A 19138-nucleotide genomic window follows, 5' to 3' on the forward strand; every position below is an offset into this window, starting at 1 on the left:
CTCTCTCTCAACTAAGGGGTCCTTGGCCTGAAAACATTGAAGACCCCTGGCCTATACTGTTTTATTTGACCCTATGTGGAAAGAACATTTTGTGCCATGCTGGAAAACCGATTCAGTTTACACATAACAGTCTGCAGAACTGTGGTGTGCAAAGTAGAACTAAGCATTCTTTCTCTGCCCTGTAGTCGAGCCCTGACCACATATCTAGCTGCCCCCAATCCCCCCACACTGACCGAGAATCTCTGGGAAAATCCAAACTGAAGCCAGGAGGGTCCGTGGAGAGTCTTAGGAGCTCACTCAGTGGACAGAGTTCTATGAGTAAGTGTGTGTGTGTGTGTGTGTGTGTGTGTGTGTGTGTGTGTGTGTGTGTGTGTGTGTGTGTGTGTGTGTGTGTGTGTGTGTGTGTGTGTGTGTGTGTGTGTGTGTGTGTGTGTGTGTGTGTGTGTGTGTGTGTGTGTGTGTGTGTGTGTGTGTGTGTGTGTGTGTGTGTGTGTGTGAGAAAGAGAGAGCCCTTGGAAACTAGCATTGATGACTCCTGGTGTATGCATTCTCTCCCTGCAATACAAATTTCCCTTTCGGTACAATAAAAGATGACCTACAAATTAGTATGCATGCTCTGTGTGTGCAGCACATGCACATCCAATGTCAATATTCCTAACGCCATGCGGCTGGTGCTGTCTGCAGGCGGTCAAACGGTGGGGACCACTGACTCCTCCAACAGCAACAGGGAGAGCGTCAAGTCTGAGGACGGGGAGGAAGATGAACTGCCTTACAGAGGACCTTTCTGTGGACGTGCTCTGGTCCATACTGACTTCACTCCAAGCCCATATGACACAGACTCCCTCAAACTCAAGGTAAGGCAGTTCAGAAGTTCCAATAAGAAAAAATGAAACCTGTGATAAATTAGTCTTTTTACATTGGTTCAATTTGGGGACAGGTCCCTGGGTCCCTGGTTTGAATTCAAAATGAATTCCAGGTATTATTAATATAAAGTTATACTGGGTAACTAGTGTTTAGCTACAGTATGTGGTCATAAAGCATTGGTTACATTGATTACAGCATTACAGCTTGTTTATGCTGCTAAGAATACATTAAAAAAAGAAATGAATACATCCCAAAGAATGGTACACTCATCATCAATATGTGCAAGACATGGCCTCCTGCAATTTAAAATCTTACACAGACTACATCTGTCAAAGGAAAAACTTAACAATGTATCCAAATGTAAACCCAGCATGTGACAGATGTGGCCAGGCTCCAGCAACGTTGGCTCATAATGTTCTGGCACTGTACAAAATGAACACCATATTGTCAAAATATATTCAAATCACTGTCAGACATAATTAAGAAGCCTTTCGACCCGGATCCACTGACGGCTATTCTGGGAGTCAGAGGGCCCAATGTTAAACTGACTAGTGCACAATATAACATGGTGATGTTTGTGACTATACTGGCTTGTAGGCTGATACTGCAAAATTGGAAACCGGTGCATGCACAGACGCATACTGCCCTTATGAAAGATGTTATGCACTATCTACAATTAGAAAAAATAAAGTTCGAATTGAGAGGGAGAGAAGACAAATTCTACAAGATCTGGCAACCCTTCATTGACCACTTCAATAAAAGTACGCTGACCCCTCCAACACAGTAATTATTGAAAATAATAATAATAAAAATCAAAGTGAAAAAGATAAAGGAGAAGAAGGAGAAAGACAAAAAGAACTAGAGTACTTTCCTTTTTATTATTCTTTATCCCTTTGTTTCACTTTACAATTGAAATACATCCATGTGTAATGCGTTTAGCGCCACTGTTGGTTAAGGAAACAGAGGCAATAATGCCACCTACAGTACACATTCATAACAAACCCTTTCTGTCTCCCAGCCATTATAATTTATTTCCCACTACTCAACCATTAATCTTTGCGCACGGTCAGTCTATAATTAAGTCCTCTGGTTTTGCAGATTGGAGATGTCATTGATATCATCAGCAAGCCACCAATGGGTACATGGATGGGCCTGCTAAGTGGGAAAGTCGGCACCTTCAAATTCATCTATGTGGATGTCCTGCATGAAGAGGTGGCGAAGCCCAAAAAGACCCGCAGGAGGAGGAAGGCCCGGCAACCCAAACCCACCTCTGTCGAGGAGCTCCTTGATCGCATCAATCTCAAAGTAATACATTTGTCAAACAAAGAGAGAAATAGATTTTATTTTCCTGGAAGGAAATTATAATGGCACATTAGCAAGAAATGCACAGTAATAGTGTTTTTAACTTGGCAGCATTAGATTGTCTCAAGACATGTGGATGTTGTTGTTGAATTATTAACCCACCAGTTGTTCCAACATTGTTTTTTAATTTAGATCTTCTATGTTTGAATATTTTGAAATGGATGAATTGTTGTGGATTTATTTGTACATTTAGAACATTGGTTTCTTTTAAACAACGTATCCCACGATGTTGTAACCCATCTTTCTCCCAGTACCAATTGCCTAAGCTGTAATCCTCAGCGCTAGTCTCCCTCTGCCAACCCATTTAGAACATTTTTGAACGAACCCGAAATAGTGACGCCAGTGTTGTGTGGTTTAACCATTTGACCTTTGTGTTCTCTTTCCTCCCCAGGAGCACCTTCCCACGTTCCTGTTCAATGGCTACGAGGACCTTGACACCTTCAAGCTTCTGGAGGAGGAGGACCTGGATGAGCTGAACATCAGAGACCCTCAGCACAGAGCTGTGCTGCTTACGGCTGTGGAGCTGCTGCAGGAGTATGACGGTGGGTCTGAGATGACAACATACATACAAACGTTTCGTTTCATAACTCTTTCATCCGGTTTTCGGTGGCTAAGCACTGCAGTCTGCAGGTACAGCTACAAATCACGTATGGGTAGGCAACATAGTTGAGTTTTCAGTTGCTTCTTTATTTTTCTTTATTACGTATCAGCTGGAAAATGTCTACAATGCACTCATCATAAAAAGAAAATGTACTTTGTAATTTGTACTTGTAATATTTATGTATTTTTAAAAGCAAGTACTCCAGTACATTAACACATTTCACATAGAAAATGTCACTTTTATTTGAGTACTGTTTGACCATGAATATCTATACCTTAAGTATTAGCGTTGAGTATTCTCCACCACTACTTTGAGGCAGTGGTGCCTCCGGGATGGCCGGGTAGGGCAGGGCATTCCAACAATTTCCAGTGGTGGCGGTTGAGAATCCACCAGGACATTGTGTCCTATTGGTTGGTGAGGGCCTCTACTCAATGATTGTGTAAACCTCTGTGCTGCATACATTTCCTGGTTAAACTCCTCACCGTCAGGTGATAAGAAGCAGCTGGTGACTCTGTTTTGGAGGAGGCACATGGTTGGCTACACCATCTCCAGGCCAACAGTGGTGACTGGCTTGGGGAGAATTTAGAAAATGGCAACAAAACTGCACCGCACGATGCAGTGTAAAATACAGAAGTACAACTGCAGTTTAAATTAAATCCAATATAAAAGGCAACAGTACAAGGACGTGCATGTGTTGTTGACCTTGGAGGTGCTTCTGTTGTGCCCTGCAGGTAGCAGTGACCCGGAGCGAAGCGGCCAGTCTGGAGGCTCTCAAGAGAAGCTGCTCCTAGACAGACCTGGCCTTCTGGGCGACTCGCCGAGGGACTCTGGCTGCTATGAAAGCAGCGAGAATTTGGAGCACGGTAATGACAGCCTGAGTCGCCTGTGACCGGATCACTGTCCTCCGCTTCTGCCCTCCTTCGTCACTAAGGACACCATGGTCTTCATGCTTGAGCATTCCAAACCAAACTTCAGTTTTTCATGCTCTTTCGGAAAGGCTCTTTCCCTGTCGCTCATGCATATGCAACTCTCATTTATTCCCACCTCCTTGCATACTTAATACTTTTTCTGTTAGTCATTAATTGTTCTGTTTTCCTCAGCATTGGATGGAAAAGGCCGTCTTATGAGCTGTGCCTCCCATCTGCTTCAATTCATTTGAGATACTATCGCCTGTCTCTGTACAAGAATTTCATTCTCGTAAGTGAATTCACAAGGGAGGCGAGGTGGTGCGCGCTTTTCTAGATTACTCACATCTAAGAATACCTGTACAGTTTCTGTGTAGAGCTGCCTGTTGGTCTGCTTACACAAATACATCTGCTGTTGTGAATTGCGTGGTGGTTTTTCACGTTTGCTGAAAGTGATGACTATTGAACCAAGGCGTGATGAAAGTACTAGTAAAAAAAAGAAAAAGAAACCGAACATCTAACGGTAATTGCAGTACTTATTTACTGTGAACGCTTGCTTAATTGATCATTATTTTTTTGTGGTTGTTTGCATTGGTTTACGTCTTTGGAAGAGAAAAAAAAGTTTTAAAAAATACGAAGGGTTATGCTTACTGTCGTAATATAATCGAAGGCTCTTGTGAATGTTAAAAGGGCATGTGGGGAAGAGCATGATGTCAGAGTTGCTTATGTTTCCCCTCTTGTATAGTTCTTTCAAAATTCTGCCGTTTTGTGTGTATATTTTTCTAGTTCAGTACTATATAATGTTAAGCAATATTTTATGATGTGCCTGAAAACTGCATTAAGCAGACCAATAAAAAAAACTTTTACTAAATGGTATAATACTTGTTGAAAGGTGGCTTTTTTTTTTGTATAATTGTAAAATGCATTGAAACGCATAGTGAGGACAACCTTGAAAACAAAGTACCGCTCTGATATAATGAATAAAACCGTTATAAGAGAAAAGTTCAAGTAACACTAGCACTTCTGATTGAGGTGTAGATTCTTCAGTCTCAAAAAGGTCCTGAAGTGTGCTACTGTCACAGTTGAGCATGAGGAATAAATTGCTCAATGCTTTACCAGACTGGACTACTCGCCTGTTTCCTGTCTTGTTTTTTCTTCTTTGTTTTTCATTTTTCATTCATTCATTCATTACACATTTTCCCCCATTTCTTTTCACATCAGTCAATGATGTATTTTCTTTCCAACACTGCCAAAGTACTGCACAACAGCGCTATATTCTTCCATTTGCACGTGAAACACATACCATGTACATTTACAATACATTGAAATATGCATGATATGCACACGTTGCACTTATTTATTTCAGGGAGGGACAAAAAGACATCTTCCTCCATGAGCAGGTCCTCGTCTGGTTTTGAATCAAGCCATCTTCCGTCCCCAGAACAACCTTTCATTCCCTTGACTTCAACCCTGACCCCGACCTCTACCCAGCTCACTAAGACCGTCCTCCAGAGGGCACCGGGACACCTGCCCTGTGCCCTACCCTCCTTAAGACCCCCTAAGAGCACCTTAAGTCTGATATGCCAGGGTTGGACTCAGCCTCCATGTGGAACCCTAACCAGGAGTCACAGCTGGGAAGCATTGGGAGGTGCTAGCGCAGCAGAGACTAGGCAGCTAAGGCTTTGCCACTCCCTGGGAAGCCTACACACAAAGAAAGATGTCCAGAACAGAGGACAACTACTTATTATCCCAAAGGACTGGAAGATTACACACTTCAGTATGTATAAGCCTGAGGAGTCCACGCAGCGCAGGTTAAATCCTCAGAGACATTCAGAGGGCAGGTTTCAAAGATTGCAAACACCAACCGCATTATGTGGTGGTGTGCCTGGAAGAATAGAAGTGGATTTACCAACGGCGCCTGTTCTCACGCTCGGGCAGGAAGAGAAAAGCCCATGCGCACACCTTAAATTACCTCCCACAGTGCAGAAAGGACAGTCCAGTCATCCTGTATCTATGCTTCCATTATCAAATCCATGCGGAGAGCCATTGCCAGTTAAAATGAGCCTTGCTCATGACATCCCGTGCATAAATACCTCTGACACCTTCGGTTTGGAGGGCAAGAGAAATGTTTCCATCTCAGCACAATGTGAAGCCCGCAGGCTGAAGAGACAGAAGAAGATGTCTGTTAAGTCTGTGAACCCCGAATGTCTTCTGGAGGAAAGACTTCAGCAGCAGGGTATCGATCTGACTATGGAACCCTTCTCTGACAAGGTACTGTCTTGCAAAGATGAAATGGGCATTGAGTTAATAAATTATTGTTTTTGCATCAACACTTGCTGTGGTCAAAGGCAAATTTTTATTTTATTTGGAACAGATATTATCCTTTGCTTAAAGTTAAGCAGACGTAAAAACCATGGTTGGAGTCATATAGTATAAATACAATTATGCATAATTATGTGTAATCTAATCTTTGAACATCTGCTATCCTTGTGTTGCCCCCCAAAAAAAGAAGGAAAAAAATGTATTATTTGAATGGACGTATCCATCTGGAACCACTATAGACAGTGTTTTGTCATCCTCTTATGATGCCACATCAATCCAACTACAGTAGAAATTCACACACAGCTGTATCTTGTTGACAGTATGGCCGATATGGGATCCCTCAGTCCGTGATTGAGATGTTTTCCAGTGAGCTGAAGCAGCCTATAGGAGAGACTGTCTGTGCCATGGACCAGCTCAGAGTTCAGCATCTACGCAAGCAACAACGCCTGGCAGTGAGTGACCCTTTATCTGCCGCAGGCGTGTCGCACCAAATTCTGGGCCCTGGGTACAAGGATTCACTGAATGTTCTTCATAGGGGGACAGGGTTTAACCCGTTTTGACTGGGAATGCATTATTACGCATTATTTTGTGCTTTAACTATTGAACAATAGCAGATATACAAGCTCACAGTTCGGCACCGAGTGCAACGCTGCGAGCTTGTAGATCTGAACATTTTTGAAAATTTGTGCAAGTCTTTGAATATTGTGTGACGGACCCCCATCTCAAAATATTTCGTTCCAGGGACCCCCCAGAAGCAATATTTGAGTTACAAATGTTTGCTTGAAAAATACATATATTCAAAGATTTGCACACATTTTCACGACTTTTCAAAAATAGCAGATCTACAAGCTTGTAGATCTGCTATTTTTCAATAGCTAAAATAATTAAGGCTGCTCCACCTTGGGCCCTAGTAACTCAGTCCCACTTTTTCCCCCTTAAAGTACCAAAAGTAAAAGTAGTCGTTATGCAGAATGTCCCATTGCACGGGTTTCAAAATGTATACTAATCTTTTGAAAATAGCACATCTACAAGCTCACAACAGCTATTTTCAAATACAAATCTACAATTTAACTAGTAACTAAAGTTCTCAAACAACTGTAGTGGAGTAAGTACAATAGTTGCCTCTGAGCTGCAGTGGGGTAGAAGTAGAGGTACAGAAAATTGGAAATACTCCAGTAAAGTAAAAAATAGTAATACCTCAATTGTACTTAAGTAAAGTACTTGAGTAGATGTACTTGGTTACTTTACACAATTACTACAGTATATAAGGGTTTCACTACACTGGCACAGTAACAAATATATTATTTTATTAAGTTGCATTGAACTGATTTCCTTTGTCCTCCTGTCACCCTTTCTACAGGTCCCAATAAAAGGATTGACCGAGGCATGTCACACGCCAGAGTCAAATGCTCATCTGAATGGAATATGAGCATGGACTGTATCTATGTACCTGTTTGTAGAAACCAGAAGTAGGCGTTTTGACATGGCCTGCATGAAGCTTACAAGTGTAAACTGTAAATGGACTAAAAGTGACTTCCAAGTTGGTCATAATGATTTCTTAAATTCCTGGCTACAGTAGCTTGCATTGTACCCGTTATTTCAATATCGCTACACAAAGCATTCCGGTTAAAGGGAATATAAGGCTGTCACGATTATGACATTTTACATGACATATAATTGTCACTCAAATAATTGCAATTAACGACTATTCCATTTCTGTTTGGCTTTTAGGCTTTGAATTTGCACATGGTAGATATGACACATAACCTAAATATACAAAGAGATTACTCACATATTTGATAACTTTATACTTAAAAAAGAACATTGATAGTAGAAATAGCCGATCTGCTTGTGATCTACTATTTTTTACTTAAAAAAAAATATATGAACATTTTTCAACATGGAAACGATTATGAAAAATAATCGCAATTATGTCAAATAATTGCGATTAGAAGATTATGTAATAATTGTGACAGCCCAAGGAGAACCACCCATTTTCAATAATAATGTACTTTCTTTGCTAGCCAAACCCCCAAATCCATCCTCCAGTTCTAGGCGACACAGAAGGCGGGCACTTTTTTCTTATTTCAACTCAAAGGTATATTAATGACATAGTTCAATGTTGAAAATGGGTGGTTCTCCCCTTTAACTTTTTTTTTAAAGCATCCAAATGTTGCCTGTAAATAATACATGCAAGCGTTTAAGTATTATGGTCTACAGGACGTCATCTCAAAATAAACTCTGGGGAATGTCAATCATATCAACAAACAATCATTTTAATATTTCAAGAGTGTTACTTCCCATATACTGTACAGGTATACCATTGAAATTCTTGAGTTTTGGATCCTCAACATTGTAGCAATAAGACAAATGTTACAGTAAATATACTGTAAATCATGTTGGTTTATGTAAAATATTTTCACACTTTGTGTAAATCATTCTCAGTAGTAAATACAAATTCTGAAACCAGTATACTGTATGTATTTGTTTTACTTTTACACAATTACCGGTAAAAGTGAGTTTTTTTCACGTTTGCAGTTTAAAAGAGTAACTAAAGGATGAGGATGTAAAAGAAGGGAGAATACATTTAGAAAAACGCTTTTTAAAATCAGCATCATTAAAAGAAGTCCTAAACCACATGAAGTCCTGTGTGTGCAATGCATTCAGTATAGTAGTGCAAGTTGATAAAGCACAGGCTACAGACTCAAACAATCTGACAGTTGTTATGCCACAGTGCCTTGATATGGCTACATAAACTGTATACTCTATTATATACATGTAGCCTAATCCAGCTGGTAGGCCTACATGAGGTTAGACATAAGGTGCATAAAGTTAGACACAAAAGAGTGTTAGCACTTCGGTATGTCCACATACAGTAGCAGCAGGTATGTACTGCTGTATGTATGTATTGCAGGTATGTAATACATCTAATAGATTATAAACAATACTCAGTTTGAATTGTTTTGCATTGATTAACTGAAATAAAATAATTTATCAAAAATGTGCTTCTCGATTATTCGATTAATTTAAAGTTACTAAGAAAAGATAATCGCAGTTCTATTTAGAACTTCTTTCCCCCTTTTTTAAATGGTAGGTATTGTTATTTTTTAATTCTTCTTAAAATTTGTTTTGTGGGGTGCCTGCTGGCCTAGTGGTCAAGGCGCATACCACATGATGCCTGCTGGTGTTGCCGGTTCGATTCCCGATCCAGACAACTTTTGCCACATGTCATTCCCCATCTCTCTCTCCCCATTTCCTGTCAGTCTACTATCCTATCAAATAAAGGCATAAAAAGCCCAAAAAACAAATCTAAAAAAAAAAAAAAAGATTTGTTTTTTTCTTGATAGGACAGTAGGTTGACAGGAAATGGTGGAGAGATGGGGAGTGATGCACGGGAATCGAACCGGTGACCCCACCAGGAATCCATGGACCAGGCTCCTGGACCAGTAGGCCAGCAAGCACCCCTAAGTCTTCTTTGTTAAAATAAACCCCTCTATTTTTTTCCTCTCTAAAATTGAAGTGTTATTGGCACAATATCATAATAATTCAGCAGTACCAGTTGCTCAAAGTCTTGCCTGTGGCAGCATTTCATGAAGACACTGCCTGACCAACCCCAGTGCATCCAGGGCAGTGCCCCAGCTCAGGGTGACCCCCCAGCCCCCATGACCATAGTTGTGGACCACAGGCACCTTGCGTCCCTGCAGTGGCACCTCCTCCCTCTCCACCCTTGGGTTCTTCCTGCTTGGCCTCAGACCGACCCACTCATGGAGAATCTTGGCCTTGCTGAGCGATGGCTCCAGTTTGCAGCAGCGCTGCAGGATGCTCTCTGTGTCTCCTTTGTCCACGTCCAGCCTCCAATCATCATCCTGCCTTGTGCCTCCAATAGTGACGCTGTGGATCCCAGGGTAGATGTAGGTCTTCCCGTCACCGTCTCTGACGAAGTTCTTCAGCCAGGGGGCCTGGACGCTGAGGACCTGGCCCCTGACTGAGTACACCTGGGAATCATCTACCAAGGTCTTGGAGCCCAGACCAGAGCAGTTTACAATGATGTCATAGCTTCTGCTTAACTCCTCAAGACTGTTAACTTTCCTCTGTTGAACCTCGCCACCAGCTTTTCTGAACCTAAAGAAAAGAAAAAAAGAGTTAAATCAAAGGTACAATACCAAAGTTGTAGGTTCAAATCTAAAAATAAAGCAAAACAAAACAACTAAAATAGCCTCAATAAAATAACAATGACCAAATCAAACACGTGATGGGCTAAAGAACAATAATACAATTGAATGTCAAATAATGTCTCAATAAAATTAAAAATGAATACATTTCTATGATTAATAAGACCCGGGTCTCCTACGTGAAAGTCCAATATCTTAACCATCACTCCAAAGGGACATCCCTATGGTATGGAACGAGAGCAGATACTAGACTATTGAGGCTTCAGGCTGGGGCTGCGACTCCATAAACTCCTCCCCCCTGGAGGTGGGCTTCATGCAGATCTACAACCTCAGAACACATTGATGTGGCTTAAGAGATAATTCTGGCGTTTATAAACCAAAGGTTAAGGGTTCAACAATCACAAAAGAACCTTTTCACCACCTATTCTAAAAGCTGTGTCAAGTATTAGGTTATCAATTCCATCTTGCAGGCCAGTGTTTGCCTGACTGCGAGCGCCAGACATCTCACACTACGTTCACCAACAGGGGGTGGTGATGTGACTGAAGTATCAGGCTAGGCCAGTGTAGCTTAAAAAATAAATATGTGGTTTGTATGCTGAAGGTTTGCGGTTCGAAGCTCTTTCCAACCTGATTGAATTCCACCCTGTGATGAAGTGTGTGAAAGAGGCTGGCAACACCAGGCTATATTTTCACTGTCCATCCAAATTCGAAAAGGTGGATTAAGTGTTACGTTCCTGATAGTTTGTCTGTGCCAGCATGGCTCAAAAGAGAAATCAAAGCTTCATGTATCAAAGGTTCTAGGTTCAAAGCTCAAACAAAACTAAAGATCAACCTCAAAATGAAACAACTTAATAACAACAAAAATCTCAAAAGATTCAATAAAATAACCTGAATGTAGTCAAGCTTGCAATGGGGTTAAGTAAAGAACACTGTTAAATAATAATAAATACTTCAAAAGAATAAAACAGATGTGAAATATTATTAAAAAATACATTTGTATTGTAGTATTAAGTAGTCAATCCTTTCTTGCAAGCCAGTGTGGCTTAAAAGATAACTACGGGGTTTGAAAGCCGAAGGTTTGGTGTTCAAATCCCCTAAAGGAACATTTTCACAAGCCTGGGTTCCAGCCCGACTGAACTCCACCAAACAACGAAGCATGTGAAAGAGGCTGGCAACAACAGGCTACATTTTCACTGTTCATTCAAATTCTAAAAGGTGGATTAAGTATTAAGTTTCAAATGTTTCTTCCATATTGTTGTGGCTCAAGAGATAAATTAATGGTTCATAATTGAAAGATCTGGAGTTCAAAACTCATGATGAACATTTTCACGTCCATTTGAATTCTAAAAGGTGGGTTAAGTATTACATTCCCGATTATTTCTCTGTGTCAGCAGCCTGGGTTCCAGCCCGACTGAACTCCACCCCACAACGAAATGTGTGAAAGAGGCTGGCAACGCCAGGCTACATTTTCACAGTCCATCCAAATTGTAAAAGGTGGATTGTGGTATTGTTTCAATCGTTTCTTCCAAGTTGTTGTGGCTCAAGAGATAAATCAAGGGTTCATATGTGTAAGGACTGGAGTTCAAACCCATGATGAACATTTTCACGGTCCATTTGAATTCTAAAAGTTGGGTTAAGTATAACATTCCCAATTATTCCTCTGTGCCAGCATGGCTCAAAAGATAAATCAAAGGTTCATGTACCAAAGGTTGCTGGTTCAAATCCCATGATGAACATTTTCACGGTCTATTTGAATTCTAAAAGGTGGGTTAAGTATAACATTCCCGATTATTTCTCTGTGCCAGCATGGCTCAAAAGATAAATCGAAGATTCATGTACCAGAGATTGCAGGTTCAAAACCCACGATGAAAATTTTCATGGTCCATTTGAATTCTAAAAGGTGGGTTAAGTATAACATTCCCGATTATTTCTCTGTGCCAGCATGGCTCAAAAGATAAATTGAAGATTCATGTACCAGAGGTTACAAGTTCAAAACCCACGTTGAACATTTTCACGGTCCCTTTGAACTCTAAAAGGTGGGTTAAGTATAACATTCCCGATTATTTCTCTGTGCCAGCATGGCTCAAAAGATAAATCGAAGGTTCATGTACCAGAGGTTGCAGATTCAAAACCCACGATGAAAATTTTCACGGTCCATATGAATTCTAAAAGGTGGGTTAAGTATAACATTCCCGATTATGTCTCTATGCCAGCATGGCTCAAAAGATAAATCGAAGATTCATGTACCAGAGGTTACAAGTTCAAAACCCATGATGAACATTTTCACGGTCCATTTGAATTCTAAAAGGTGGGTTAAGTATAACATTCCTCACTATTTCTCTGTGCCAGCATGGCTCAAAAGATAAATCAAAGATTCATGTACCAGAGATTGCAGGTTCAAAACCCACGGTGAACATTTTCAAGGTCCATTTGAATTCTAAAAGGTGAGTTAAGTATAACATTCCCGATTATTTCTCTGTGCCAGCATGGCTCAAAAGATAAATCAAAGGTTCATGTACCAAAGGTTGCAGGTTCAAAGCTCAAACAAAACTAAAACTCAAAATAAAACATCTAAAACAACAACAAAAATCTCAAAACCTTCAATAAAATAACTTGGATGAAGTCAAGCTTGCGATGGAGTTAAATAAAGAACACAATTAAACAATAACAAATGCTTCAAAAGAATCAAATGGATAAAAAATTATTAATTTGTAAAATTCTTAAACTCCTCCCCTCTGGAGGCGGGCTTTATCTATGCTCCACCCTCTCCTACCGGAGCTAAAGTGGGTGTGAACAAGAGGTTGGGCTGCCTCCAATGCTCCTCCCCCTCCTACCAGAGCGGAAAGAGGGAGGTGGGCTGCTTCCATGCTCTTCGCCTTAAAAAGACCAAAAATAAAGACTTTCCAGTAGTGAGATTCAAACCCACAACCTTCAACTTGTGAGACCTCTGCTTTACTACTGCGCCACCAGGTTTTTCACACTAATGAGAGGTTGGCGGTTATATGTATAGTGAAAAGGAGAGCTGACAGGTCAATAGATGAAAATCCACAGCGAACACCTCTTCCCCTGACAGAATGACTGAATCTACTAGATACACCCTCTTATGACCAGGGTTCATTACGACAATTGCAATTTAGAACACTCAGATCATTGAAAAAGCACAATTAGTTGAAACTTGAAAACCTTAGTTTCAGGAGATCAAAACTGATTAAAAATTTAAAAAGTTACAATGTTTTGTTAAATCAAGTGCATTTGCAGTTTTCACTTTTGACTGTTGAATAGGAAAATATTAATGTTTGCAACTAGTTTCTCATTGTGGTATTATAACCCCAGCTTCATTGATTAGCTACATTAAGTTTATTCGAGAAAGCTTCTGAACAGCATTGCTTTGAGCTGTTCTAATAACAAATCATGTATATTGAAAACGACCACTTCCATTTCATGTATTTAATGCAACAAAGACCAATCATTTAAATAAAACAAATGATAGCTGTACTGCAAACAATTTAGCCTCACAAGAAAGTATGACATACATTTTTTAACTGCAATATTGTATGAATATTGCATTTCTCAGAGTATAACGTTTTTCATAGAATATTCCAATGTCAATGCATGAGCAGACTAAATAAACATACTAAACTCCTTTTGATCAGGATGTGACTCAAGAGATCATCAAGAGGCAGAGCAGGGCAAATACATAAAGGTTGATTCCATCAAACACACAATCACTAAAATGATCACAAGAATAACCTTAGGCATATACAGAGAGAGTCATAACTACTACTGCACACTGTAAAAGCATTCAAGTGGTTGCAGAGGAACATTGGAGGAACTGAGGGTTTAAATACTCACAGGGTTAACCAGACACAGGTGAACACAACTGACAATCAACACAGGGATTGGCTAAGAGACTAACAGGACACAGGTGGAGGAAACTAGCAAGCAGGGGAGGTGAGACAAGACAAGACAGGTAACAGTAACAAGGGTAGAAAGGGAACACTAGGAACAATAATGCCTACAAAATAAAAGTAACACAAGAGCAAAGTAAATCCTACTCGAAGTAACCACTGAAAACAGGACACCCTGAAATAATGCTACAAAATGAAACAAGGATTTTTCACTTTAGCCAAATGTTATATTAAGGTACTTCAAGAGATTGTGTCCAAACCGCATGCAAATTAGTACACCTATATAGTCAAATAAGTGTATAATTGGTAAAGATAATACATATTTTTCATATTTATATACATATTTTCTATTCATGATGCCGCTTTGAGACCATTTGCATAGTGAATAATTAATATTAATGTAAATTCAGTGAAGACAGTATTCACAAATGAATGACATAGGCATAAGAGTATTGTGAAGAATGTTATCATAACTTTATTAGGGTTGATTGATTGACCTGAACTAACTTGATAAAAGCAAACTCCAAATGATATAAACATAATGTCTTTATATCTCATATTATTATTATACTAAGACAAACAATGGTTATAGTCCAAATAAACAAGTGCATTTTGTTCTACATTTAAAATGTCCCTTAATTATGCACAGAATAATGTTGTGACCCAGTTGGTATGTTGAAAGGATTTCTTATCTCATTTTAATATGTATTACATAATATAGCTTACCTTTTCTCTAGCCATGGCAGGTAGGAAGAACATTCACATTTTATGCTGGTGAAAGCCATGCCAAACTTGTGATCTGGAAACCGTTCCAGTTCACGGTCAGACATGAACCTGAATCCAAACACAAAATCTGCCCAGAAGGGCTTCTTCTGAACAGGAACCTCCTTGAAAATTTGACACCTTAAAAAAAAGAAATTATTTAAGGTATCACTTCTGTTTTTTTTTCCAACTATTTAATGATAAATGTACCAGTAGCAGATTACCTCCATACATCATACACCATAGTACATTCATAGACTTCACAGCTTCACAGAGGTCACAGCTTATCAAACATATAATTTTCCAAATGTCTGTCTGTCTGTCTGTCTGTCTGTCTGTCTGTCTGTCTGTCTGAGTGAGTGTCTGTCACAGCGTTTCTCCTCAGTGGCTGGAGCAATTGATCTGAAATCGCATCACCATTAGCATATGAACACACCTGACATAACTGTGAAGCCCGTTTGTCACTTTCACAAATCATATGCTGTATATTAGCATTTTATGGTGTATCTATATCTATTCTGCATCTAGCTTGAGGCATATCTATTCTCGGTTGGTTGGTCGGTTGTCTGGCCCTGTTACAGATTTTGTCCAAAAATCATGCAGATCGGTACACAGTATCTCTGTAGCCATTAAACAAAACGGGTATTTCTTACATTGATCCTACATATTATCATGCAAGCACCAGTTAAAGTTACTTTCCATCCCTCATATACTGTGTGCACAGTGCACATCCCATAACCCACACACTGCACATCATTTCGGAGCTCATATCTTTGAACGGGTAAGGGCTAGTTTTTCTAATTTTACGAAAACTGACGAAAGGCAGCGTCAATCTCTTTTCTGCAGCCACTTTGCTTTTGTGCTTGTCATTTTCTCAAGTTTGGTTTCTGTGTCCCAAGTTCTCATTGTAACTATGTTTCACAGTATTAATCTCTAACTTTTTCCATTTGGGAGAAATGTGCAGTCCATAATACAGCATTACCTTGCTTTTGTGCTTGTCATTTGTTTTTAGAGAAAGTTTGGTTTGGTCTCCATTTGTGCCTTAGTTAAGAGTTGTGAAGTCACCTCACCTCACTGATCACCTCCTGAGTGCACTTTGTCAGAAAAATGCTATTACCGTGCTTATCCAATGAAATGCTGTAGTGCTACAGTACCTTCTATTGAACCTCTTGCTGAGACAGACAAGGCACCGAATCCTTATTTGGAAAATGTTTAATTTCATTTGACAATATTTCACACCATATTATTCTAATCTCAAACACCTGTCTCTTTGTTCAGCAAAGCACTATAAATGATTTAATTTAATAGCCTAATATCTTTAGGCTACTTATAATGCTCTGGCTTCTTTCTTGATATTTGGTTTTGGAATGGTTTTCACTCAACAGCTGGATGAATATCACTGCTTACCCAGAGCTCAGCATTACACCAGCTTCTGGTGACTGTTGGGATTCTGCTATTTTCAACAGGTGATCAAAGGTGTCTTTGAACCAGCGCTTCTGACGTTCTTGAGGAATATCTAGAATTGAATGAAAGAAACACAAATTAGATGGATACAAATCGTTGACTGATAAAATTACGTTTATGAATGAACTTGACCTGACAGTCACATTATGCACAAGTGCGCAAAATGTGTGGAAAGAAAAGGCAAACCATTTTTGTGACAGGAATTTACTCCGTCCATACTAGGGCATTCACGAATAGTGATTTTTAGTACTCGAATTATTCGACCTCAAAGTATTCGAATAGTCAAGCAAGAGGCGAACATTGTGAAAATAGAAAATAGCCGATCTACATGCTCACAACGCCTCGCAACAGCATGTAGATCTGCTATTTTCACAATATTCATCTGCGGAACCGAGTCACATTAAATGTAATATCTACAATTCCAAGTGCTTGTCAGGGTTCTTATGACTTCCTATCTAGCCAAGCTTTATAAACCATGAAGAAATATATATATGTTTTTTTAAAGACAAAACAATACAAAAAATAGAAATAAGCGAATATTCGACTTTGGTGAACAACGTCGAATAGTGACTTTGATATTCGAATATTCGAATATTTGGTGAATGCCCTAGTCCATACCTGGATATTGTGCAGCAAACAGAATCCCTGCGGCAACATCGCTGGTGGTGTTCGGAGAGAACTTGTCAGCCAGAACCGTGACAGAGCAGAAAGGCAGAGCTTCAGCAACGCAGACGGCAGTAGAAAGTCCAACCACACCTGCTCCCACCACAACCACCTTCACGCTTTTCATTTTGGACCGGACTGTGTCTGAAATACAGAGTACTGGCTGTGTCAAAAGCAGCTTGATTGTTTGATTACCTACAGTATAAGAGTAAATGAGTTACTCTGCAAGTTAATCCACAACTACAGGACAGTTCAAGGGTTAATAAGGCAATAAGTCATACTGGCAGACAGTACTGTTGACCTACAGAGGCTTATTGTCATTAGCCTGCTTAGAACAAGCACTAGAAATTGTTCTGAGCAGGCTAATGGCAAATGTCTGTGTAGGCCAACAGTATATTCGCTTCCCGGCATAATGGACCAACCAGTTTGCATACTACTCAAACAGCTACAATGATGATGACACAACTGCTGCCCTCCACACCAATTCCTAACCCTGGAACATACTGTAAGAACATCATCGACTATGTTTGGCCATTGAACACAATCACAAAATGTAAACTGATGGAGAAACTCGGGTATGACAAATGTCTTAAAATCACTGACATATTTAGTCATTTTTTTTAAAGAAATGTGAATATATAAGCTATATATTTTATATCTAAAAATATACAGTTTAAAAAATGTTATACTGTTATACAGGAAATATTATGCAAAATATGCGATTATCTCAAATAATTGTGTTTAGACGATGATGTAATAATTGCACTGGTACTGTACTGTGACCGATGCTGTGAAGTTCCTTAGGTCAGTGAAGAACATAAGTCTCTCCTTTTTACCTGTTGGTCTACCTCTCTCTCCCTCTGCCTGTCTATCTCTTGACCACCTCGTTCCTGCATGACAAATTAACAATAGGCCTACCTAGAAGATGCTATCATTTCATCATAGAACACCCTAAAAGACTTTAACAATACCCCTTAATTTAATCAGAGAACACCTTGAAACAACACCAATACATCAGCACTGAACTCAATCACATTTCATATTTATGCATAGGCCTAGAGACTGATTTCAACATTGGTTTTATTGTTTAATGCACCAAGATACAGTATGTGTGTGATCAAGGGACAGTCAGTTATCACTATAAAGACATTTAGATGAAGGCCTCATGATCCCATCTGAGATACTGAATCTCCTGCATGTTCCTAAAAAGTATGTGTACAGCTTGAACATCAATACAAAAAAACATAAACCCCAAATCCAATCCACCAGCCTCTCTTTCTGCCTGCAATGCATCCTCCTGATAAAGTAGCCTATTAAGATCAAGCTTGTTTATAAACTTTGAATTGTCATTCTGTGAACTATGTGTGTTTGTAAATGTATTGCCAACATGGATAGCTGCTTCATGCACATTTGGGACTTTACAACTTGACCTGAGATGGCCCAAGTAAGCTATTGTATTTAATCTGGTAAACATTAGCTCGAGTTAAAGTTAATTTTATTTGTAACAAATTAACTCATTATACAATCGTTTCGTGTAGGCTGTAGGGAATAGATAATTAGTGTATCTAACCCTTTTATAATAATCAATGTTAATATGAACGTTATGACATGGACATAATTATGGTCAGGATGACACTTGTTCACCATAGCATGACTTGTGTATACATGGGGACTGACATCTAGGGGACATGATAGTTTTCTTCATTGATACATGATTGTATCATGTGTGCTTCTTTCCTTCAAATCATAACGCATGCAATACTGGCCGAGCACAAAATAAATGAAAAATGTGTTACATAACGTAGGCCTACCTTTTAAAAAAGTGTTCTCATGGACCTGCTTTTGCATTTCTCTTGCACATTTTCTCACTGACAGCTGGATCGCAACCACCACCGTCACTAGTATGATTACAAATTAAAAATGCATTGCAAATTATGCAAGTTTACACATAAATAATTTTACAACTCGGTCAATGTCATATTAGATCACGCTGGTTGAAATAATCATCGCTATTTGCTATTTAACCATTGACAGCACAGGCGCAACCATGTCAAGTAAAGTCTTTAGTTGATCTATAGTAAAAGCTTCAGAATCACAGACTTGTAGAACGTGCGT

The 19138-nt window shown here is 39.5% G+C and overlaps 2 protein-coding genes across 2 annotated transcripts in view; one reads left to right on the plus strand and one right to left on the minus strand.

Annotated features, from left to right (window-relative positions):
* Positions 1-7645, plus strand: part of LOC308306108 (SAM and SH3 domain-containing protein 1-like) — a gene marked incomplete at its 5' end in the record, with an annotated part of 76481 nt that extends 68836 nt beyond the window's left edge. Inside the window, 8 exons of the mRNA XM_080751008.1 lie at positions 186-318; positions 685-854; positions 1963-2169; positions 2618-2768; positions 3559-3690; positions 5099-6003; positions 6375-6506; positions 7415-7645. Of these exons, the coding sequence (XP_080607134.1) occupies positions 186-318; positions 685-854; positions 1963-2169; positions 2618-2768; positions 3559-3690; positions 5099-6003; positions 6375-6506; positions 7415-7483 (1899 nt within the window). The 3' untranslated portion in view covers positions 7484-7645. The remainder of the gene's footprint in view (positions 1-185; positions 319-684; positions 855-1962; positions 2170-2617; positions 2769-3558; positions 3691-5098; positions 6004-6374; positions 6507-7414) is intronic.
* A 667-nt stretch (positions 7646-8312) lies between these two features.
* On the minus strand, positions 8313-18992 carry ddo (D-aspartate oxidase). Its single transcript, XM_080750715.1, has 5 exons — positions 18835-18992; positions 16979-17167; positions 16304-16412; positions 14861-15037; positions 8313-10176 (listed from the first exon to the last, which is right to left on the minus strand). The coding sequence occupies exons 1-5, from the start codon at positions 18869-18871 to the stop codon at positions 9618-9620; spliced, it is 1071 nt and encodes a 356-aa protein (XP_080606841.1). The 5' UTR covers positions 18872-18992; the 3' UTR covers positions 8313-9617.
* Between the last annotated feature and the right edge of the window lie 146 nt (positions 18993-19138).

Source organism: Nannobrachium achirus (genome assembly GCF_963921795.1).
Source record: "Nannobrachium achirus genome assembly, chromosome: 20".
NCBI lineage: Eukaryota > Metazoa > Chordata > Actinopteri > Myctophiformes > Myctophidae > Nannobrachium > Nannobrachium achirus.